At 39.5% G+C, this 19898-nt stretch overlaps 1 protein-coding gene across 6 annotated transcripts in view; it reads left to right on the forward strand.

The window, feature by feature from the left end:
- The first annotated feature begins 96 nt into the window (after positions 1 to 96).
- The window catches only part of LOC113984781 (BPI fold-containing family C protein-like), a 28018-nt gene continuing 8216 nt past the window's right edge, over positions 97 to 19898 (forward strand). For 3 of the 6 annotated variants that reach the window (XM_027715086.2, XM_039380786.1, XM_039380787.1), the window contains exons 1-10: positions 97 to 1547; positions 7142 to 7267; positions 9226 to 9282; positions 9589 to 9700; positions 11727 to 11855; positions 14765 to 14920; positions 15632 to 15695; positions 15783 to 15843; positions 17304 to 17395; positions 18970 to 19143. In XM_027715086.2, coding sequence (XP_027570887.1) covers positions 7165 to 7267; positions 9226 to 9282; positions 9589 to 9700; positions 11727 to 11855; positions 14765 to 14920; positions 15632 to 15695; positions 15783 to 15843; positions 17304 to 17395; positions 18970 to 19143 — 948 coding nt within the window. In that variant the 5' untranslated portion in view covers positions 97 to 1547; positions 7142 to 7164. Of the gene's footprint in view, positions 3003 to 7141; positions 7268 to 9225; positions 9283 to 9588; positions 9701 to 11726; positions 11856 to 14764; positions 14921 to 15631; positions 15696 to 15782; positions 15844 to 17303; positions 17396 to 18969; positions 19144 to 19898 lie in introns of all 6 variants that reach the window. The other 3 variants (XM_039380784.1, XM_039380785.1, XM_027715087.2) reach the window with 3 other exon arrangements.

Consider the following 19898-nt stretch of genomic DNA (forward strand, 5'->3'; position numbering starts at 1 on the left):
GCTTAAGACTGTGCCCCTTGTCCCACTGCTGGTTGCCTGGGAGAAGAGACTGACCCCCACCTGGCAACAACCTCCCCTCAGATAGTTGTAGAGAGTGATGAGGTGTCCCCTGAGCCTCCTCTCCAGGCTAAACAGCCCCAGCTCCCACAGCTGCTCCTCATCGGACTTGTCATCCAGTCCTTTCACCAACCTCGTTGCCCTTCTTTGGACATGCTCCAGCACCTCAATATCCTTCCTAAATTGTTCTGAAGCCAAAAATGCCAGCGAAAGCCTGGTGCTGGCTGCATGTCAAGCCATTGGCAAGGCTCATGGAAATGCACAAGGGGAAGGGCTGAAGGAGGATGCTGCCCCTGAGACTGTTTAGTTTTATAAAGGAACCTGACTTTTCTAGACCAGACTACTGAGTTGTCATCTCAGAAGTGGTGTTACAACACCTTTGGTCAAATAACCTCACTGGAAGTATTAAGTGGCACGAACTGAAGTTTACTGGCTCTAGGTCACCTGTCAAACATGGGAGAAAATCCCCTCCCTACGTCTTGGATCTCTACGAAAAGTACTCTCAGGTTTATCTGGAAATAAACACTCTACTACTAAGAGTACTAGTAGTAGTACTAGTACTTAGTACTACTAAGTATAATGTTGATTGGGGGAATAATGTAAAAGGCACAATTTATTTAAGTTTTCACTTTGTTTAATGAATTATGCTGAATTCAAAAAGCAGTGAATTCAGAGGTAACTTAGAAAAATGCATATTCTCAGATCATCTTGGGTTTTTTTCTAATGATAAAATTTACTTGCATTTCTCCATACAAAGAATAATACAAGAAATGTGAGGTGCAGGAAAACTGAGATACTTTCTAGAAGTATAATACTTAAATAATAAGAGAAATCCAAAGACCTAGCTTGCACAGCTATCACAAAATACAACTGCTTATTAGGGTCTTATTCACATTGCTTAACCTTATAGAAACAACCCTACTTGTGTCCTTTCAACACTTAGAGAGCCAGTCAGAAAAAGGACACTGAAACTTCAAAAATTCTCTTTTGGGCTACATGTGAAATTTCCTTTATGCCGTCTGAACATGGTCATCCAACCCAGGAAAATGTGGTTGCTAAATTTTCATTTTAGAGTTCACCATCAGATACGTCTCAAACTGAAGGGCAACCATCATCTTTTTTCAACACATCAATAAATTCCTCAGTGGAAAGGTGATGAAAGGAAAGGCAAGGAGTCTACTGAGGTGGAACACCACTCATTGAGCAATGGAAGAGCTGATGCTCGTTACAATCAGCTCAGTGTAACTTATCAGGCCCTCAATGACAAACATTAAAACAAGTGATTTCCTGAGAACCTGCACCCTTTGCCACCCCCCTTTTTGGAGGAATGCTTAGGCTGTTGTCATCAAATGGGGTCACATCCTGGCTAAATCCAGAAGAGCGGGTTGATGGAGCACAGGGGGATGAGAACGGAATTGGCAAGAAGGGTAGAAAGGACTGTGCTTGTCAGAAACTCTGCTTTGTGCTCTCTGAAGAAGGTTGAATCCAAAGTGAGTCATGCTGCTACCTCAACCATTTTCCATTGGCCATGAATGTCCTGCTATGTTTCATTCTTTAGAATTATCCCTGTCCCAACCACATGCTGTTATCCCACTGGCTCCAGGGCATTTTAGTCTGTGCTCTTTTGAAAGGGTGGAGGAGGCTTCCCTTCTTTGGGAAATGTCCCTGGCTACAGTTGTGGTGCTGCCAGGAGAACCACCATTTCAGTAACTTGCACAAGCTGAAGTGATTGTGTGGCATAAAATGGTTCTGTTTCTCAGAGGCTGGCTATACTCACTGTTAGGTAACCAGCTACATGAGTTACAAGTGAGCATTTCTGCTGCCATTCTGTGAATTTTTCCTTTGAATTTTATGAGTCATGCCATAATGTAAGGTTTAGACATGTTTTCCACACAGCACTATTAAACAGGAAAACCTAGGAAACAATTAGGATGAAAGGCTAAAACATTTTCCTCAGCTTTCAAGTCTGGAAAATTTCAAATGACTCAACACGACCATTATTTTTTTTCCCTCACACATCATCCTAGAAGAAAGGGCTATTATTTTATGAGTTACAGCTTTTCTCCACCATTTTAATTTTGTCTCAGTCTGCAGACAAAAGATTTTCAATGGCCACATATGACATTGACCTCAGGCTGGGAAGGGCACATGCAAAACAGTACAGGAAACCTGTGTGCTTAAAACCTTGAAAAAATGGTTGTGTAGAGAAGAATTTTGACTTTCAGTATAGTTCACTCTTATCAGAAATTGTGAATTATTTTTAAGTAATTCCTTAAGATAATACACAGTATGGTGACAAAAGAAAGCTCCTTGTCAGTAGTTTAGAATGGTTGTTAAAGACAATATTGTTTCTCAACTCAAAGGATTTTATTGAGGATTTTTCTTCCCCACATGATCAGTGTGAAACACAAGCAATAGAACCTGTTCCACCAAAGCAGTAAAATCCTACTGATAGTCCTAGTGGGTTCTCTTGAGAAACTTGAAACTTAAAGCTGTAGTACTGTTGACCTAGTCCTGTGGCAGAGGAGAACTATAAAGAGTAAAGGTCTCTTTGGTTCAGTTACATACCTCATGGAAATATTTTTTCTTCCTGAAAGTTGAGTGTGGTAATAAAGCTGTGAGAGAGTGGACCTTTTCCATTATTTTTCTTTATGTATTTGCCACTACAAAGAATGTATTTTATAATACATATAAGTAAATATGTATGTGTGTATATGTTAAACCTTATGATACACATATTTTGAATGACAAGGGTCACACTGAAACCTGTGAAAGAGGGTGGAATGAGAAGAAGGGTATGAAGGCTAGAGTATCATCAGGAGATCTGTGCAAGTCTGAAGTGGCGTTTTAAGTGTGCCAATGGAGGAGGAGGTTCAAATCAAAGCTAGTGGAGAGAACCTCCTAACTTCTTACAGTTTGCTAGTGGCCAGCTTTGCTCCTAAAAGGTATTTTAAAGCCCATTGTGTTGATGCTCTATAGCCAATACATTTACTGGAGCTCTGCTTTACACTGTCTCAAATTGGTTGAATACAGATGACTCTTAAGCAGTGTCTGGAGTTTGCTCATGTAGCTCTTAACTGCACTGTTTCTGATTAAAATCTTGATCACAGGGAGCAAAGGACCTTTCAGTGGGTTTTCTGGAGTTTGCCAGATTTCTTCAAACCTTTTTAGCTACAACTACATTTTCTTGGATTTACGTATTTTTAAACAGTATTAAATTGCTGGGAGTTGTGTGCACTCCGAGATCAGAGTTTGATATCTTTGCATTAGCAGACGAAAATCGTGTTTCTCTGGGTAGTAAAAAGAGGCTCAGGTTTTTCCTAGGGAGGTTATTGCATCCACCTCCTAGGAATCTTACAGGACTGCAATTTGTGTGAAACCAGGGTGGTAGCTGCTGAGGGTGAGAGAGTTCCTCATGCTACTGTCAGCTCCATGAAAGTAACAGACTGGTCGGACAAGACTCTAAGAGTGAGCCAACAACTGGGAGAGAAGGAAGCTTAGAACAGAACTATGCAAATGATGGACTCAGGTCTGAATCTAGGCAATTCAGATTTCAGACAAATAAGGCCTGCTGCATTTCTGCTCAAGGTCTCAATATATCTTACTCTTCTGCTGTCTCTTGGGAACCAGCTTAAGTGCACCCTTACAGTTCTTAGCTGTGAGGGCAAGCGTGCAGGGCAGCGCTAGAACAAGGACACTGATTTTTGTTTCACTAAATGGTCTTTGGTAAAAATGAACCTTGTGGTCCTAGGAGGCTCAAGTGCAAGGATAAGGCAGTTACAGAGGTCAGCAAAATTAACTCAATAGATCCAAACAGTGACGATGGTTTTTTCCATCAGCTCATCAGACAACTGCCTCCCAACATTGTTATCCATTGTTAATGGAATCTGTGTAGGCATTGCAGCTATGCTATTTATTTTGCAGCCTGACACAGATTAATAGTTCTCTGGCAATCCTGCTCCAAGGTTTTGAAAGCCTTTATGAAGGGCATCAGTAGTCAAGCCACGCTCAGGAAAAGCTGTGGTAACACAAAGCTTTTGCAAAGCCTCTGAAAAATCAGGGGGTGCCCCAGACATACTCACAGATACAACCTGTGGGGGCAGGGGTGGCTGTTGCCTCCTGTGGATTCTGTTGGAAGATTTCATTGAGCTACATCATGGGCTGTCTCATGAGCTGGGAAGTGGATAGCATTGCTTTCCACACTGCATGGAGGAAACCACGAACAGGAACTTACTGGAGTTTTTCTCATTCAGTGGGTATTTCCAGTAGTTGTGGAGAGAGATCATCTGCTTTTATGCCATTTAGCAAACTCCTATCTGTGACAATTGCTGTTTTCTTTAAGCATTCCTTCAATATGTCTCTCCTATCAACCATATTAACTTTGTATTCCTTTTCCCTCAAGAGGTGATTTTCCATATGGAATATCAGTGTGTGGGAAGGGTTAAAATCTTGAGGCTAGTGAGTCTTTTTTGCTTTGACATTGTTAAGTGAGCTGCAGAAACCCTACCTGTTCTTGAACATGCTGCAGAGTAACTAGAGACAATGGAGCAAGGGAGAAACTGAAAAATCCAGTCCCAGTTCTGTGATAACAGCAGAGATATTTTGGAAACTAAAGTGCTCTTTCTGGACCTCAGGTTGGGTAGACACTATATTTGCTATTGTGTTTGAGAACTGTTTGTCTTGGGTTTGTTAACTACTGGGGTAACTAAATTTTTCAAAGGGAAAGAAACCCTTCTGTGGGCTGCATATTGGAGAGTTTTGTGCAGGACCAAGGCAAGATAAGGACAAAATTCTTTTTTAAATATACTCTATTGTATTTCAGAGGATGGTCAGTTTAAGCTAGTGTGTTTTTATGGCTGTGTTAAACCTCTACAGGACAACTATAGTGGGATTTTTTGTTTGTGTGGGTTTTGGTTTTCTGTTTTGTTTCATTTTGTTTTTTTACTTCGGGAGCTTGCTTAAGTTCCTAGGTGGATTTCAGCTGTAATCTTTATTGCAAGTCTTATTTAAAGTTTTTATAGATTGTTCACAAAGGAGAAACCAGATGTATCTACAGACTGGTAGGCGGAGTACTTCGTTAGGGTGAGACAGGTACACAGTCTGAAACAAAGACCTTCATCTTTTTTCTCTACTTCAAGTACTTGAATACACTATCTCTGAGAAGACAAAAGAATTAAGATAATTATTTACATACAGAAATTGGTCTATGCCTGCTCAGTTACTGAAGATAAATATCAGGGCAATTTGTCTGACATCTATTGTCCTTGGCAATACAATTGGCAGCTCTCATTTACTCTATCAGGCAGCTGACAAGTTCCTTCTCAGGTCTGCCTGCCTCAGTCATCTGACTGACCTTGTACAATCGATCCTGGCATCTGAGAGAGGCTCGGGGCTTGGATGAAGCCAAGAATATCAGCCTTGGAGTGCAAAAATAAAGCTTGTTGGTGTGAGTAAGCGATATGAAATGATACTGCCTTTTATTCCCAGGGCAGTTCCGTTGTTTGTTCTTTCAGCTTCTCACTCAACATCCATTTAAGATCCAAACAAGAACATATCAAAGTACAAGTGCAAAGCACAGTAGTGGCTAAGATTGCTGTTTTCTGTTCCTCAATGTGAATGAAATGCAATGGGAATGAGGTACCTCATCTGCATCAATGCTTCTAGCAATCCTGCTGGATAAATATCTAGGAAATATTTATGTACTTTATTGATAGAAATATCTGTCTTTCTGGTTTCACGTTGATTTTTAATTGATCCTTATTAATCAGGATTGAAGGTGGCATGTTTGCAGGAAAAGCTAGGATAGTTTTTGGAAAGAGTTTGAGTTTTGTGACTTCAGCAGGCTGTTGTGCATAATATTACATTGCTACCTTAAAGTATGTATTTTGAGTTGCTTAAAATAGACAAAACTAAAAAGGCATAAGAACTAGAGATGGAGTGACCAATTAAAGGGGGCATTTTCAAAATTTGTCCCAGTGTGGATTATGTATTCAGAATGTTGTTTCCCTGAAAACACTTTTTCTTGCATGGTATCTTAGGATAACTTTGTAAGGATTCCTCAGAGAACCGATATCAGGGCAATATTGAAAATACATTTTGTCAACCTTACAGTGCAGAAACCACCAAAGGGCAGTTTTTTATGAGTTACTGAGCAGAACACAGATTTTCAACCATTTAGAGTCTGACCTGATAATATTAATTACAACACCAAGAAGTAAGATACAAGTAGAAGAAGAAGGTAGAGGTAAGACTACCAAAGGGTGGTGGGGTGTGGGTTTTTTTGGTGAAGGGGAGGGTTTTTTCTTGTTTTAATTCATTTACATGTGTTCTGCCAGATTATGGAAAACTATCAAGACCTTTTGCTACTTATGAATTAGTATGGTTTTGTACATAGGCAGGTACCATGATCCCAATCAGATGTGCACCTCCAGAAAAGGATGTGTCATTCCCCTCCGTGGTAAGGCCAGAGTAGAGTTCCTGTAGGTCCCTAATAAAGAGTTTTGTAATGCAGCACTGAGAAGACTTGAAGCTGTCTTGAGAAACAGTATTATTATTTCTAGGAAATTGAGCAGTGGCTGTCGGGATGAATGCAAGAATTTTGAACAAAGAAGCCTTACTTTTGTACTGGAATGTGTCACAGAAAGATACAATTTGTCTCAGCTTTTGTGAATCTGTGTTGTGTGGTTATGTCTCACCATGCAGTGGCTCACAGTCTTGCTTTGCACTGCCACAGGCTCGTGCTAGGACACCTTCCTCTACTCCTGTGTGATGTTCATTCTGCAGGAGGAAGGACAGATGGTAACATTAAACAGCCAAGATATGGATGTGGGGAAAGGATAGAGTAGTGGAGCTGAACTATTCAGTCTCACCAATAGCTAATACCTGCCCAAGTGATATCCAAGGACTCAGAAATATGTGCCTGCTCCTACACTGACTTCTTCATGCAATAAAATCATAGGCTAAACCTCTCTTGCCTATCCACCCTTGTCCCAGTTTCATTGAGGGAAGTCATGGATACAGATTTTTTGCAATTCATGGTATGCATCATTTATGAAAATGTTTGTATCATAAATTTTATTAACAGATCCCTGTGACAAAGGTGAGAAGATGCTAAAGACGTGGTATTTTGTCCTGCTCTGTTGGCTGTCCTTGCGGCTTGAAGCTAATCCTGGTCTTAAAGTGAGGATTACTCAGAAGGGGCTGGACTATGGTATGTCTAACATTGCCAGAAGTTAATTTATCATAAATACTCTATGTACAGAATATAGTTGCTTAATAAAGGTTCAGTTTTATTTAAGGAACAAGCTCCTTAAATATTGAAGTAGAGTAAATTCCTTTTGTCACCTCACACCAGGAATACCCTTTGTCTCTTCTCTCACTTATTTCCTTCTTTTTTTGTGTATCCCAAGTGTGAATTTATCTTTTATTGGTGACTGCATTCTCCTACAGTCCAACCATCTTTCTACTACATCCTTCATATTGATATACTTTTTAAGAACCATAATTAGAAAGTCAAATAATTGCTTCTTTTTTAAAAAGTGTCAAACCCCTGACTTAAAGTGCAATATTTAATTGAAGATAGTAAGACACAATTGGGACAAAAAGCTTACAATCTTGGAACAGCCACATAGCCACTTTTACTCTCATTCCTCCATTTGACATGGCATAGCACCTGCATGTGCCATTCTTCGAAAAAAATCTAGTGACTGCCATAATTCTGCCCCTTAAACAGAATATTGGCAATTTCCACAATATATTTTCCTTTCTCTTTCTATTCATGCTAACTTTCACTGTCTCCTACCTAAGACTTACTCCATGGGTGTGGAGGGCACGTGGTACAATTTCAATTGTTTACAGAATTAATAATAAAGGTTAACAAGGCACAAATTCAACAAAGGCTGGGTCATGCTAAGGATTAATCGTCATTTATGTACTGAACATGCTGACAGGTAAACAATGGACTTGTGAGATGAAAAGTGGAAACTTGGGCTTCATGTCTTTGAGATGAAAGCGAGGATCAGGTCCACTTATTTTATTGTATGAATATTGTTTTAAAGGCTTTTGAGGAGTTGAAAACTGCGGGGCAAACATCAGTCACCCAAACCAATATTGACCTCCCTTGCTTCCAGGGATCTCTCATGCCTTTAGAAATGAGAATTCAACCTGGTGTTTCTCAGCATGAGCCCAGCAGTTTTTGTGACGATTAGCATGGTCTTCCGAGCACCGAATGAACAGACTAAGTTGGCACACCCCTGCATTAATAGTAAGAACAGACGTTAGCAGAGCTCCTCCCAAAGGTATTTCTCATATTTGAAGAGCTTGGTGCCTGACACATCCTCTCCCTTCATGTGAGATTTGAAGGCTAAGGCAATAGATCCTGCCTGCGTGCTTCTTGCCTGCTGCAAGAACCTTGAGAGGAATTTCACCTGGGATCACTGGCTGACTCCAGTGACAGTTGTAAGAGAGCTTTAAGTTATTTCAGTGAGAGCCCATAATTTGCTTTGGAGACAGGAATTCCCAGGGAATCATAACTTACTTCTCCTTCATAACAGATGCATTTTATGAAAAGGTATTCCAGTGTTGAGTTCTCACAAATTTCAGTTCCTTGATTTTTTAATACTATAGAGCCTAGTGGAGAAAAAAATCCAGATATTTTCTAGTCAGCAATTGTGAGGCCAAAAGCTAAAGAAATTCATGGTAAAAACCTCTGAAAGCAGGATATCATTCAGTATTAAAATTTCAGTTTTGTCTTAATCCAAGATAAGTGAAAAAAGGAAGATACAAGGAATCTGGAATTTAAAGATGCTCTGTTTGGTCATAATAGGGTCTGTGTATATTATCATTGCACAAGTAGCATCAAAACATTCAAGAAAGTATGGATGCCTTAGAGCAAGGGAAGCAGGTAAGAAAATAAGTCAGAGATCTGTTGCAGGCTTTAATGGTTAAGGTGCAGTGGCAAAATATATACACTGTGAAATAAATGGGAAGAAAACATTTAAAAGGATTGTCTTTCAACCTCAAACAACTTCCTGTACACAAGCAACAATCCAGATAGTTCTGCATTTGACATACCGGCACTTCAGATGCATATATCACACTTTTTCCATAACTAAACACTACATATAGAAGTCACCTTTCTACTTTATAACTGGCTTTTTCATCCGACAGGTATGAGACAATCTGAGGTAAAGGTGATGACCAAGAATTTTCCAAGCTATCCACATTGTGAGTGAAGGAAGTATAACAGTTTCAGAAATCTGACAGGAGTTCTAGAAGATGAAATACAACTCAGGGACAAGATGATCCTAACACATATTTTTGATCTTGGGTTAAATGGTTTGTATGTGAGGCTAAGAGAAGTTATAAATGCGTATATACGTAGTTGGAAGGAGATCTAGGTAAGGATCATAGAATCAAAGTGTTTCAAGAACTGTGTTAAAAGTGATGATTAAATTATTTGGCAGTATATATGGACCTTTGGGTGCCAGAATCCAATCTGCAAGGCACATGCTTTCCTATGTCCCCTTGTAGGCAGGAGGATTGGGATGGAGCTCGTGAAGCAAGCAGTATTGAAAGAGACCTTCCCAAGCTGGAGCGGGCAGGAGAGTTTGTCAGTTGTTAAGGTCAACTATGTAATTTCTAGGTAAGTAAAGGAAATAAATGTCAAAGTTTTAGGATGAAGCAGCTTATTGTTACCACATAGTAATAATTATGTAGCCACTGTTTTGTTCAGCATAAAATTTTAATGGTTTATCTAACTCTGCTTCCACTGCCCAAACACTGACTTGTTTTAAAAGTACTTTTTCTACTACACTCAGAGATGAGCTTTATAAAGCTCCCAAAGGAGAACCTTGGCTGGTTTTTTTCAGTTGATTTGTATCAGAGTTTGGGGCAAGACAGGTGTAAGCATGGTTGTGATACAGCAGGGGAAGTAGGTGGGAAGGAGAGCAGAATTGGTGTTTTTAACACTCTGCTATTATAAAGGACCCGTAGCGGTGAAAATAATTTGTTTGTGTTTGATGAGAAAAAGCCAGCAAAGGGATAAGATATATGCAGGGGGTGGTGTATGTGGGCTGATGTGGCAGGAAGATGACTTCTGCTGAATTTTTTTGGATGAATTTACAATGGTAAATCACCATTTTGACTGGATAGTGCTCGACACCTACTAACTGTAAAGGAAAATCTTTGTACCAGGAGCAGCCAGTAGAGACACAGTTTTATAGAGTTTCCTACAAGTTCTCCAAATATGGAGACTAGTATGAAACCAGGTTTTTCTACAGTCTTCAATCCTACCTTCCAATATGCTGCTCAGTAGCATTTTACTTCTTTGCAGGTTACCCAGAGGGAGAAATACCACTCTGAGAGACTTCATGTACTTTCTGCTGGATAGGGCCTGCATCCCTTTCCTAACATCCTGCTTTCTGGCAATTGTTATACCATTTTTGCTATGCTGTCCTTGTGCCTTAATCCCTGTACGGCTGAGAGAGTTGTGTTCCGAAAGGCTGGAGAAGAAGAGACTGTGGGGGTGGAGGTGCATGTGTCTTATTGCATGTCTTCCACTGTCTGCTGGGTGTTGATTATAGAGAATATGGAGCCAGATTCTCCCAGGGGCACACAGTGAAAAGGTGATGGGCAAAAAGACATACTACATCAAGAAAAGTAGAGAAGCTAGGAAAATTGCTAGAGCACCAGAACAAGGGCTGAAAAGGCTGGGGAATCTGGATCCTTGGACTTGTTCAAGACTCAGGTGGGCCAGAGCCCTGAGTTCTCCCAGCTCTGAGTATTAGGTTGAACCAGAAAAATCTCCTGAGGTCCCATTCCAGCCTAAATTATTGTATGATCTTCAAAACCTCAGTTCATTCCCCCAGCCATAGTTCTTGAAATTGGCCACCATCTCAGTGGATAATCTGATTTTAGCTCACTGGAAACAAGACAACTAAAGGCAGAGTTACTGCTCAAGATGTTATTGGAAAACTATGGTCATTTTAACTAAGGATAGTTGGTGCCTGCTGCCCCAGGGAAAGCAGATTAAAGACAATTGTTTCGGAGATCTCTGCCAGATATCAAGAAACAATGAGGAATGTATACTACATGATAAGATTGCAGCTGATATCTTTACAATGTTCAACTCAATTCAACACACCCATTTGAAAGACAATATCTGACAATTATCAGAAACATTTGTTTTGGAAGGGAAATATTCAAGTAAGATTTTGTTTAGAAAAATGAATGCTCTCCAGAGCCCTTTGCTTAGGCAAGGAAGCAGAATGTGAAAACAAAAACTTTGATGCTCTTCAGCAAATGCAGCATTCAGACAACCTGGATTTACTTATAGATGTGGCATCTGGGATTAAACATAGATTTATTTTTTTCCCCAGCAAGGAGATTTTACTTTAAGGAGGTTTTTTTTCCCAAGGGGAGGTTTTTTGGGGGGGAAAAAAAAAACCCACAACAGCATGCCTGATATCAAGGATTCTTTTTCCAAGGATGCTGTGAGGTGAGGTGTAATGTCTTTCTTTCCTAAAATAAACAAGGGTCAGTCATTTCTGAGAAATTCTTTTACTGAAGCATAGACTTTGCCTTTTATAGCAGAAGGGTTTTCAGTGATCAGGAGTCCTTCTTACTCTTTTGGCATGCACTCTAATAATCCCCCTTTCTGTATTCTGTAGGCTTAGAATTAATGCTGTAGATTTCCCAGAAACTTCTGCTTCTTTTATTCCTGGCACTGGCATTTGTCTGTCAGTGGCACAGGCTTCTGCTACAATCAGTGCAGACTGGAGAATGAACGCATGGCTGCTGTAAGTATTGGACAGAGAGATGCACGTGGGAGGGGGTGGTTCTGGGACATATACTGGGTATTATTTTTCAGGTCAGATATGCTGTATCACTTAACAGCAGTCTAAGAACAATCTATTTGAATAAACTTATTAAGAAGGAAACATCCCCTGACAACTAATGCTTTTTCTTTTTTTAAATTATTCAACCCCACAGGTTGTCTCTGTGGAAAGTATCAGGTCAGACATCTGTTAGCATGCTCAGTTTGTCCAGACATGAACATGAATACTCAGGACCACAGAGTTTGTAATAGCCAACATTTGTTACTTTCTTTGTACAGTATAGCTGGAAGGTTGACTCTGTAGCTTATTATCCATGTGCTGGTACAGTGTATATTGCCTTCCAAAGAGCTCCTATTAAAGGAAGAGGACTGTCACAATGCCAAGCATTCAGAATTTCAGAAAGTCCAAAATTTAGGTCGCTATGGAAAACTGACATCTTCATAAGCCTGTGTAGTATGAGATTGTTTTTAATGACATGATTGCATACTGTTTTTTCCACCTTTTTCTTATCTCAGCATTTTTGCCATGGAATTTTAATACAATAGTCTAGCTTTTCTTGGGAGTGTTGGAGGGCTAAAACTTCTGGGATATCAGAAAGTTTGCGAGGTGCTAATCTCTACAATTTGGGTTAATAGAGCAACTGGTAACAGCAGTAGGTGTTGCTCTGCTGTGAGCCAGATAGCACAGCAAGATGGATCACCAGGCTGCAAAGTTTCACAGCACGTCCTGATTTCAGAGGAGCATGGACATGCAGTTCTGCATTCAGTCTCAGTGAGACTGGTGGCTATAAACTGCTGTCACTGTGCCCCCAACCTCTCTGTTCTTTCTTCTGTCATACGAGTATTATGAGGAAAAGGAGACTGTGTTCTGCAGGGCAGATCAGCTGTTCCTAAACACTGAAGTCACCTCTCGCTCTTGCTGAAGGATAAGGACCTGGGCATAATCTGGAGAGACTCCAGGCATATAAAACACCAAAGACTTCACAGACAGCAAGGGAGTCAGGGAGCTGTCATGCGTGATTTTGGCAGAGCAGATTGTGGTGGAGGTGGTCAAAGCTGGCTTTGGTGGAATTTAGGGGGCGAAGGGGTTTTCCTGCCTTTTTGAAGGACTAATCTGTGCTGCTTTGTCCTATGTGATGTTTTGTGAATGACTGTGAGTTTAGACAGATCTAGAATATGCCCTACTCTTCATCTCCTCTATCTTCTAGTCCTACATGTTGCTTTCAGAATAGCAGATTAAGAGGGGCCAGCTGAAAATGAGCTTTCCAAGTGAGACCATTGACAAACCACCATTCCTGGGCTGCTTCCAGGATCAGGAAGATGGGTCTTATCACAGCTTTTTAATTGCAATAGTGTTATTCATTTCAGCTCTGGTGCATTTCCAGCTCTCACTGTAGTCCTTCTCTCCACTACGTCCCAGAGCAATTTACCAGTCATAAAACCTCCTGGCAGGCCCATTGCTCCTGAAGGCCTAGAGCTGTGACCCTGCCTTAGGAAATCAGGATTCCTTCTGAAGAAGAGTACATATAAGGATGCAGGAACAAAATACCTAAGTAGCTGGGTTGCTCCCTACCTCCCATGTAGCCCAAAAGGGGAGGACGGCTGAGATCCTTTTCCAATGGTCCCTGTCACTGAAGGATGAGTAAATCTAGGTTGGAAGGATCTCTGGAAGTAGTTTTACCCAGCCTCCTGCTCAAAACAGGAGTCACCAGACTAGATCAGCTCAGCTCACTAGTGATGTTTTTTAGCCAAGGATGATGACGCAACAATCTTTCCAAGTAACTTGTCCCAGTACTCACAACTCTCCTTGGGAAAATGTTTTTCCTAATGGCTTCTGGGATGGTAGCTTGGTTAGGGACTGGAAAATGAGGATCTGAAGAGTGGTGCTTCCTCTACATAGCCACTTAATGAACATATATGAACTGAAACAGGAGGTTTAAAATGGTAATGGTGGTAGGATGAACTTTGTGACTGGCAATACTAGAGATTAGTTTGGGCCGGGGCAGTCTATGGTTAGGGTAAAAATTTATCTTTTGGGATTACAGCTTTTTCCAGAGATATTTTGCTTTGACTAAAAAAATTAAGAGGAAGGAGGAGAGATTCATGGTTCGAGCTTCATATTGGACACGGCTCTTTCTCTGTAGTATGGTGCCATCACTGTAGAAATTAATGCCTGGGAAAAGAAAACTCAAGTAATCAAGATGAAAGAGTTAAAAGTGATGTGTTTAGTGTCAGTTCTGTTACAGTAAATGAGGTTTTTATAAGGCTGTTCTAACATTCATTCAACTTTTAATCCTGCTTGGCTGGTCTTCAGCTTCTACAACTCCTAACCAGAAGCCTAATACCTAAATTTTTTGGAATTTAGGTATAAAGATATTTTTGTTGGGAGTCTTAGTAGGGATTTTTACAGAAAGGAGAATGAATGGGTTTGGGGCAGAACAAAAAAATGTATACATTTAAAAGAGTTACTGAAACAGGAAAGAGGAAAGTGGAACAATTACAAAGTTGATAACACTTGGGTTATATATTTATTAGCTAACTGGCTTCTGCTGCTGCAGTCCCAGAGACCTTTAGGGTAATCTATCATGAAGGACTGGAATGTCTTGTGCTGCTGTGAAATTGTGACATTTTTGTAAACTTGTCAAATCCTGAACAACACTGGAAAATTCATGTCCTGGAAACACGTGCATATAATCTGTTTTTGAATACCAGGCATGTCCCTAATCTACTTTAATCCCTAGAAAGCCCATTCTTCATTCTAGATAATAGAAGCAAGAAGTCCTTTCAAACTTGATTTACAGGCAGTTTCTTAAATTGTTTCCTTACAGCAGATGTTTTATTGACTGAGTTTGACTTTTTTTGTCCAAGCAGCAAAGGCAAAGGAGAAATTACTGTGTCCATCTCAGGACTGTTTATTTCCATTATCTTCAATGTGTCACGGGATAGCACAGGCCACTTGTCCACATTGCTACACAATTGCCAGCTGAGCATTGGCAGTGTAAAAGTCAAGTTAAGTGGAAGATCTAGGTACGTACAGCAATTTTTCTAATTACCCTCTGGGAAGTGGCAGGGTTTGTAGCATAAGGGACACTTTTCAAATTTTGATTTCTAGGGATCCAGTTACAAAATGTGATTAACTATTGAAGGCTCTGAAAGTGGATTTTTAATGTTCTGTTTTCCAAAACAGGCTCTTTTGCTGAATGTGTGAAGTGTGGTTAATCTACATTTCTTTCTGCATGTGCCAGCAATTGAGCCGACTGGACATACTGCATATGAAAGCATTGACATTTGACCATATTAAAGAGTACAGGATTGCAAATGGTGGTTCGTGGATGTAAAAGTGATGTAGACCTTTTGACAAGCTGACCTACAATTTGAGAATAAAGCTTTCAAAAGAGACTATGAAACAATGCTTATAGTTCTTATTTTGATTTTCTAGAATTTTTTTTCTTACTCATGGACAAAATGTGGCTAATTGAGCATCATTTATCAACACGTTAACATGAACATCCACAGCTATGCAGATTGCCTTCTATATAGCTCTTCTGAGACTGAGACCACCTAACATTTGTCTGAGACTCAAATTAGTAAACAGAGTCAACTTTTCAATCTGCCATATTGCTGTAATTGCTTCTTGTTAATATAAATGACATTGATGTCCCCGTCTGCCAGATTTTATTTTTTGAAAGTTTTCAACCCATGGTAAAAAAGCCACTATGTTCATTTCCTTTCCTCCAGCTGGATCTACAGCTTTCTATCTGGTTATCTTGAGAAGCCCATTCACACCAAATTGGATAAAAATGTAAGTTTGCAAAGATGGCTTCAGATAGGGAAGGGAGGAGTTAAAACACACGCCTAACATTACTGACTTGTCTCTCTCTTCATACAGCTATGCCTAAATATCAAATACAAAATCCAAATGATGGATGCACAGCTTAGAAAGCATAAGGGTGAGTTGCTGATAACAGCTTTTTGTTAAGTAATTTTCATAGTGCTCAAATTGTATCCTTTTTTATTAGAATCTAAACTATTTCTGTGTTCGTGGTACCAAAAAAAGTGAAGGAAGAAAAATACAGCCATTTTTCTGTACCTTAACCTATTCCATGTTCCACCCTAGAAATCTCTTGCATGCACTTTATATAAAATATTCAGATTTCTTCTGTGCCCACAGCAAGTCACCTGTAATCTTTCAATCTGTTGTAGCTGACCTGTGTTATTTCCTTAGATTTCCAAGATGAGCATTTTCATGTTGATCCTTTGTGCTCTTGGTACTGTGAACAAAAGACTCGTATTCAGTGAGGTAACAAGATGCTGTAGGAAGACACTGTCACACTGAGCATGTTTCTTTTCCCATCAGTAACAATTCCTGTGTCACTCTTGCAGAGACATGAATACAATCTGTGTTCAAAAAGCATATAAATATAAGATTTTCAGTACTATAATCAATGCCACAGGTTTTCTTTTGTTGTTGCTGTCAGTTTTTTTACCCTAAGATTAAGAATATTTGTTGTTTTTCTCAATTCAAATTAATTTGATTCCTGTAACTAATATAACTCAGGTCATAGAGTTTGTTCTCAAACAAACACTCTTTACTTTTCATTGTGGATATTTCTATTATCTGCTCTGCTATTCAGAAGCAGAGTAAGTAGACATTTATTTTTCCTAAAATGACCTATAACTGCCATGTGCCAAGCAGTGCCAAGTATTACTGAAAATCATAGTCATCAAGAACATTTTCTTATGCAGCACATAATTAAATACTTCAGGTTCAAGGGCACTCCAAGCTGTGCTGTCATATTGAGGAGTTCATAATCTCAGTGTGAATTCACCATTCTTTAAACCCACCTCATTTTTATGCAGTATGAACAGACCTTACAGTCCAATCAAAAATAACAATCAGACTGAAGCTGCATCTGAGCGCCTTTCAGAAAAATTCTTCAATCATATTGACAATAAAGTGCTCTCTACTGCTGTGAAAAAACATCCAGTTTCTTCAACTCTGATTGGCAGAAAAATGTGCTAATGTCATCTTCCAAAGTATTTAGTAGTATTTACCAGTACTTCACTTATCATAAAGGAGAGTTTAGTTCTCTTGTGCAAATACGTAACAAAAAAGGAGACTCTGCCCTAGATTTTTCACTGCACAGGAGAGACTTCTGCAAAGTGTATTCAGTTGTGAATAGCAGGGGAACAGGCCTAACTCAGGAGATATCAGTGACTTTTCCAAAGGGAATAGTCTTACTAATTCCCAAATAACAATTTCTTTTTTAATTGTCTTCTTTCTTCTCCCACCATTATTCTTCTTCAGATTCATAATTTCTATAATGTCTTTGTCTTTAACTAAGCAATAACTGTTTGTGATGTGTTTTTGTAATAATGTCTGTTTTGGTTTTGTCCATCATTCTTCTAGTCTTAAGCCAGATTGACACCTTTGCACAAGTAGACTATTCCCTACTTAGTTCTCCAGCAGTCTTCAAATCACACATTAACTTGGATTTGAAGGTAATTTGTCTTTCATATCAGTGTGCTTTCTAACACTTTTCTGATTCTCTTTTGAGTTGATTCATTTTATTTCACTCCAGTCTTACTGAACCTCTCCAGTGTTTACTTAGAAAAGCAATAAGACATTTGGGAATTTTGGTCAAGAGTTATTTTGGAAACCGAATGCAATTGTTTATTTAATAAATTAAATTCATTTGTGTAATTAACCAAAGCTATTATTTAGAATTAAATTAATTCAGAGTTGAAACCCTTCAGAGGGGCTTTACAAACAGCATAAAAGTGTTCTTTAGATATACAGCTCTTGCACTGCTGCTTGGTCTTCCGCCTGTTAGCAGTGATAGATGATCTGTGATGGCTACCAGTGTGATTGCAGTCCAAAGCATTTGTTTTGAGATGACTCAGCATCTTGTATAAGTACAGGTCACACCCAAAAAGAAGACTCCTCACAGACAGTCTTTGAGCAGCACATAGCAGTTCCTGTCTTATCTAGTTTTCACCTTTGTTGGCAAGAGATATCTCAGCAACACCCAGCTTTTCTAGAAGTTTCAACAGCCCTTGTCATTCAGAGCATCCCAATCACTCTCAGAACTGACTTCAGTTAAGAAAGATTTGCCAGAGATGTGGTTGAAACTCCCTCTTGGTTATTTTGTTCAAGCAACTTTCACGACCCATAAAAAACTCTTTTCAAGCAGGATATACATAGCTTAAAAGAACTAAGCAATTTTAGTTATCAGCTCCTGTAGCTATCTAGAATTTACAGGCTAAGCTTTAACATGTGGACATCCCACTGGGACACCTGATTACTCATTTTGTCAGTCAAGGAAGTTATTGGTCTTGGTGCTCCTTGGAACAGGCTGATTGTCATCTTCTAACTTTCAGCTTTTTTTCTTAGGGTTTTATACCTTCCCTTGTCAGTGTTTTTTCTGTTGAATCTTCCAGCTACTAACCTTCACAGTTTCAGTAATTACATGACTTGCTATCTGTATTACTTTCCTTACATGGCCTGAACTCACCTACCTCTCAGTTTTAATAATTATTTTCTTAGCATACCTGAATCAAGGTCCCCTACCTGTGCAGCACCAAAATTAGGTCTTAGAAGACTAGCAGCTGGGCCAGGGCTAAGAGTTAGGTGATATAAAAGGCTCCTTTGTGTGTCCCTGTCCTAAGCAACTTCCAGTGCTTTTTGGGTGTGCCCGAAGATTTTCTTGAAATGTCACCCTTAAGATTAAATTAACAAATGTGTCTTTGCTACAAGAGAAAGAAAATTGTGGTCTAGAGAATTATTTTTTGCATGTGTGTCTTGTAACTGCTGTTCAGAATACTCACTTGAATGCTCAAATTCAAACTTTGAAAGTACAGCACCCAGATTTTCTTTGATTCCTGTAATTGTTTAGAAGAGCCTGAATTTGCTTATTTTCAGGGCATAACACAAACTTATTTGCTTATTTCATGGTTTCTTTAATGTCCAGCTTTTCTTCAGATTAGGAAGAATTCTTCCTGTTCAACCACTGCTAACGCATTCTCACAGATACAAATGTTTCAACTAAAAATATTTGATAATGATTTTTTTGCAGGGCACAGTCTATCCAGTAGGTAATCACACAGACCCTCCCTTTATGCCAGCTCCATTTGCTCTCCCAAACCAGGGTGATTCCATGATATACCTGGGAGTCTCCAATTATTTTCTAAAGTCTGCTTCACTGGCTTACTACAGAGCAGGGGCCTTTAACATCACCATCTCCGAAGAGGTGAGTATAATTTGCATGTAATGGAATCACAAATATCAGCAGTATGGATAGTCAGGTCAGCAAAGGAGACTAACACATTATCTTTGCCATTTCACACAGATTCAGGTCACACTTCTACCATTTGTAGGAAGGATTCATGACAATCATTCTGTATGTCATAATTTAAAATAGTTCAAGCCCCCTCAGACCTAAGTCTGAACTTCTTGGCAGCTCTAGGCAAGGAGTGACAGATATGAACATCACAGAGTTGGTGTGCCAGGAGCAGCAGAAAGAAACAAAAAAAAAGCTTTTCTCTGCATGGACTGCACATAGGAAAGGATGAGACAAGAAAAAGTGTACTGAAACCACAGTCTGCTGCACAGAGGCCCACAGCAGATATATTGGCTATGTTGAGAGCTAGAATAAATCCTTAGACTTAAAGGAGCAGCAGGATGAAGCAAGAACATACAAGGAAACTAAGCTTTCAGCTGTGGTTGAAGAACATACAAGACCTCTCAGAAATGCTAGTTTCCACACTGGCATTTGTAGTCAGAGTTTCCAATAAGTTTTGCTAACTGAAACAATGCTAAGAGGGTCTTTATGGATGCTGGTGACATGAATGGCACTAACAAACATCATCACAGTGGCTAGCAGCAAAAGAGCAGATGAGATTTTTGAGTCCTTGCCTCTGACATACTCAGTATATTTCATCTGAGAAAGTTTCAAAGGCAGGATGTCATGTCTGTTCTTTCAAAGAATAATGCTTGTTCACTGGT

The sequence above is a fragment of the Pipra filicauda genome, unplaced genomic scaffold (assembly GCF_003945595.2).
Source record: "Pipra filicauda isolate LSUMZ 115617 unplaced genomic scaffold, ASM394559v2 scaffold201_size1378038_pilon, whole genome shotgun sequence".
Classification (NCBI taxonomy): domain Eukaryota; kingdom Metazoa; phylum Chordata; class Aves; order Passeriformes; family Pipridae; genus Pipra; species Pipra filicauda.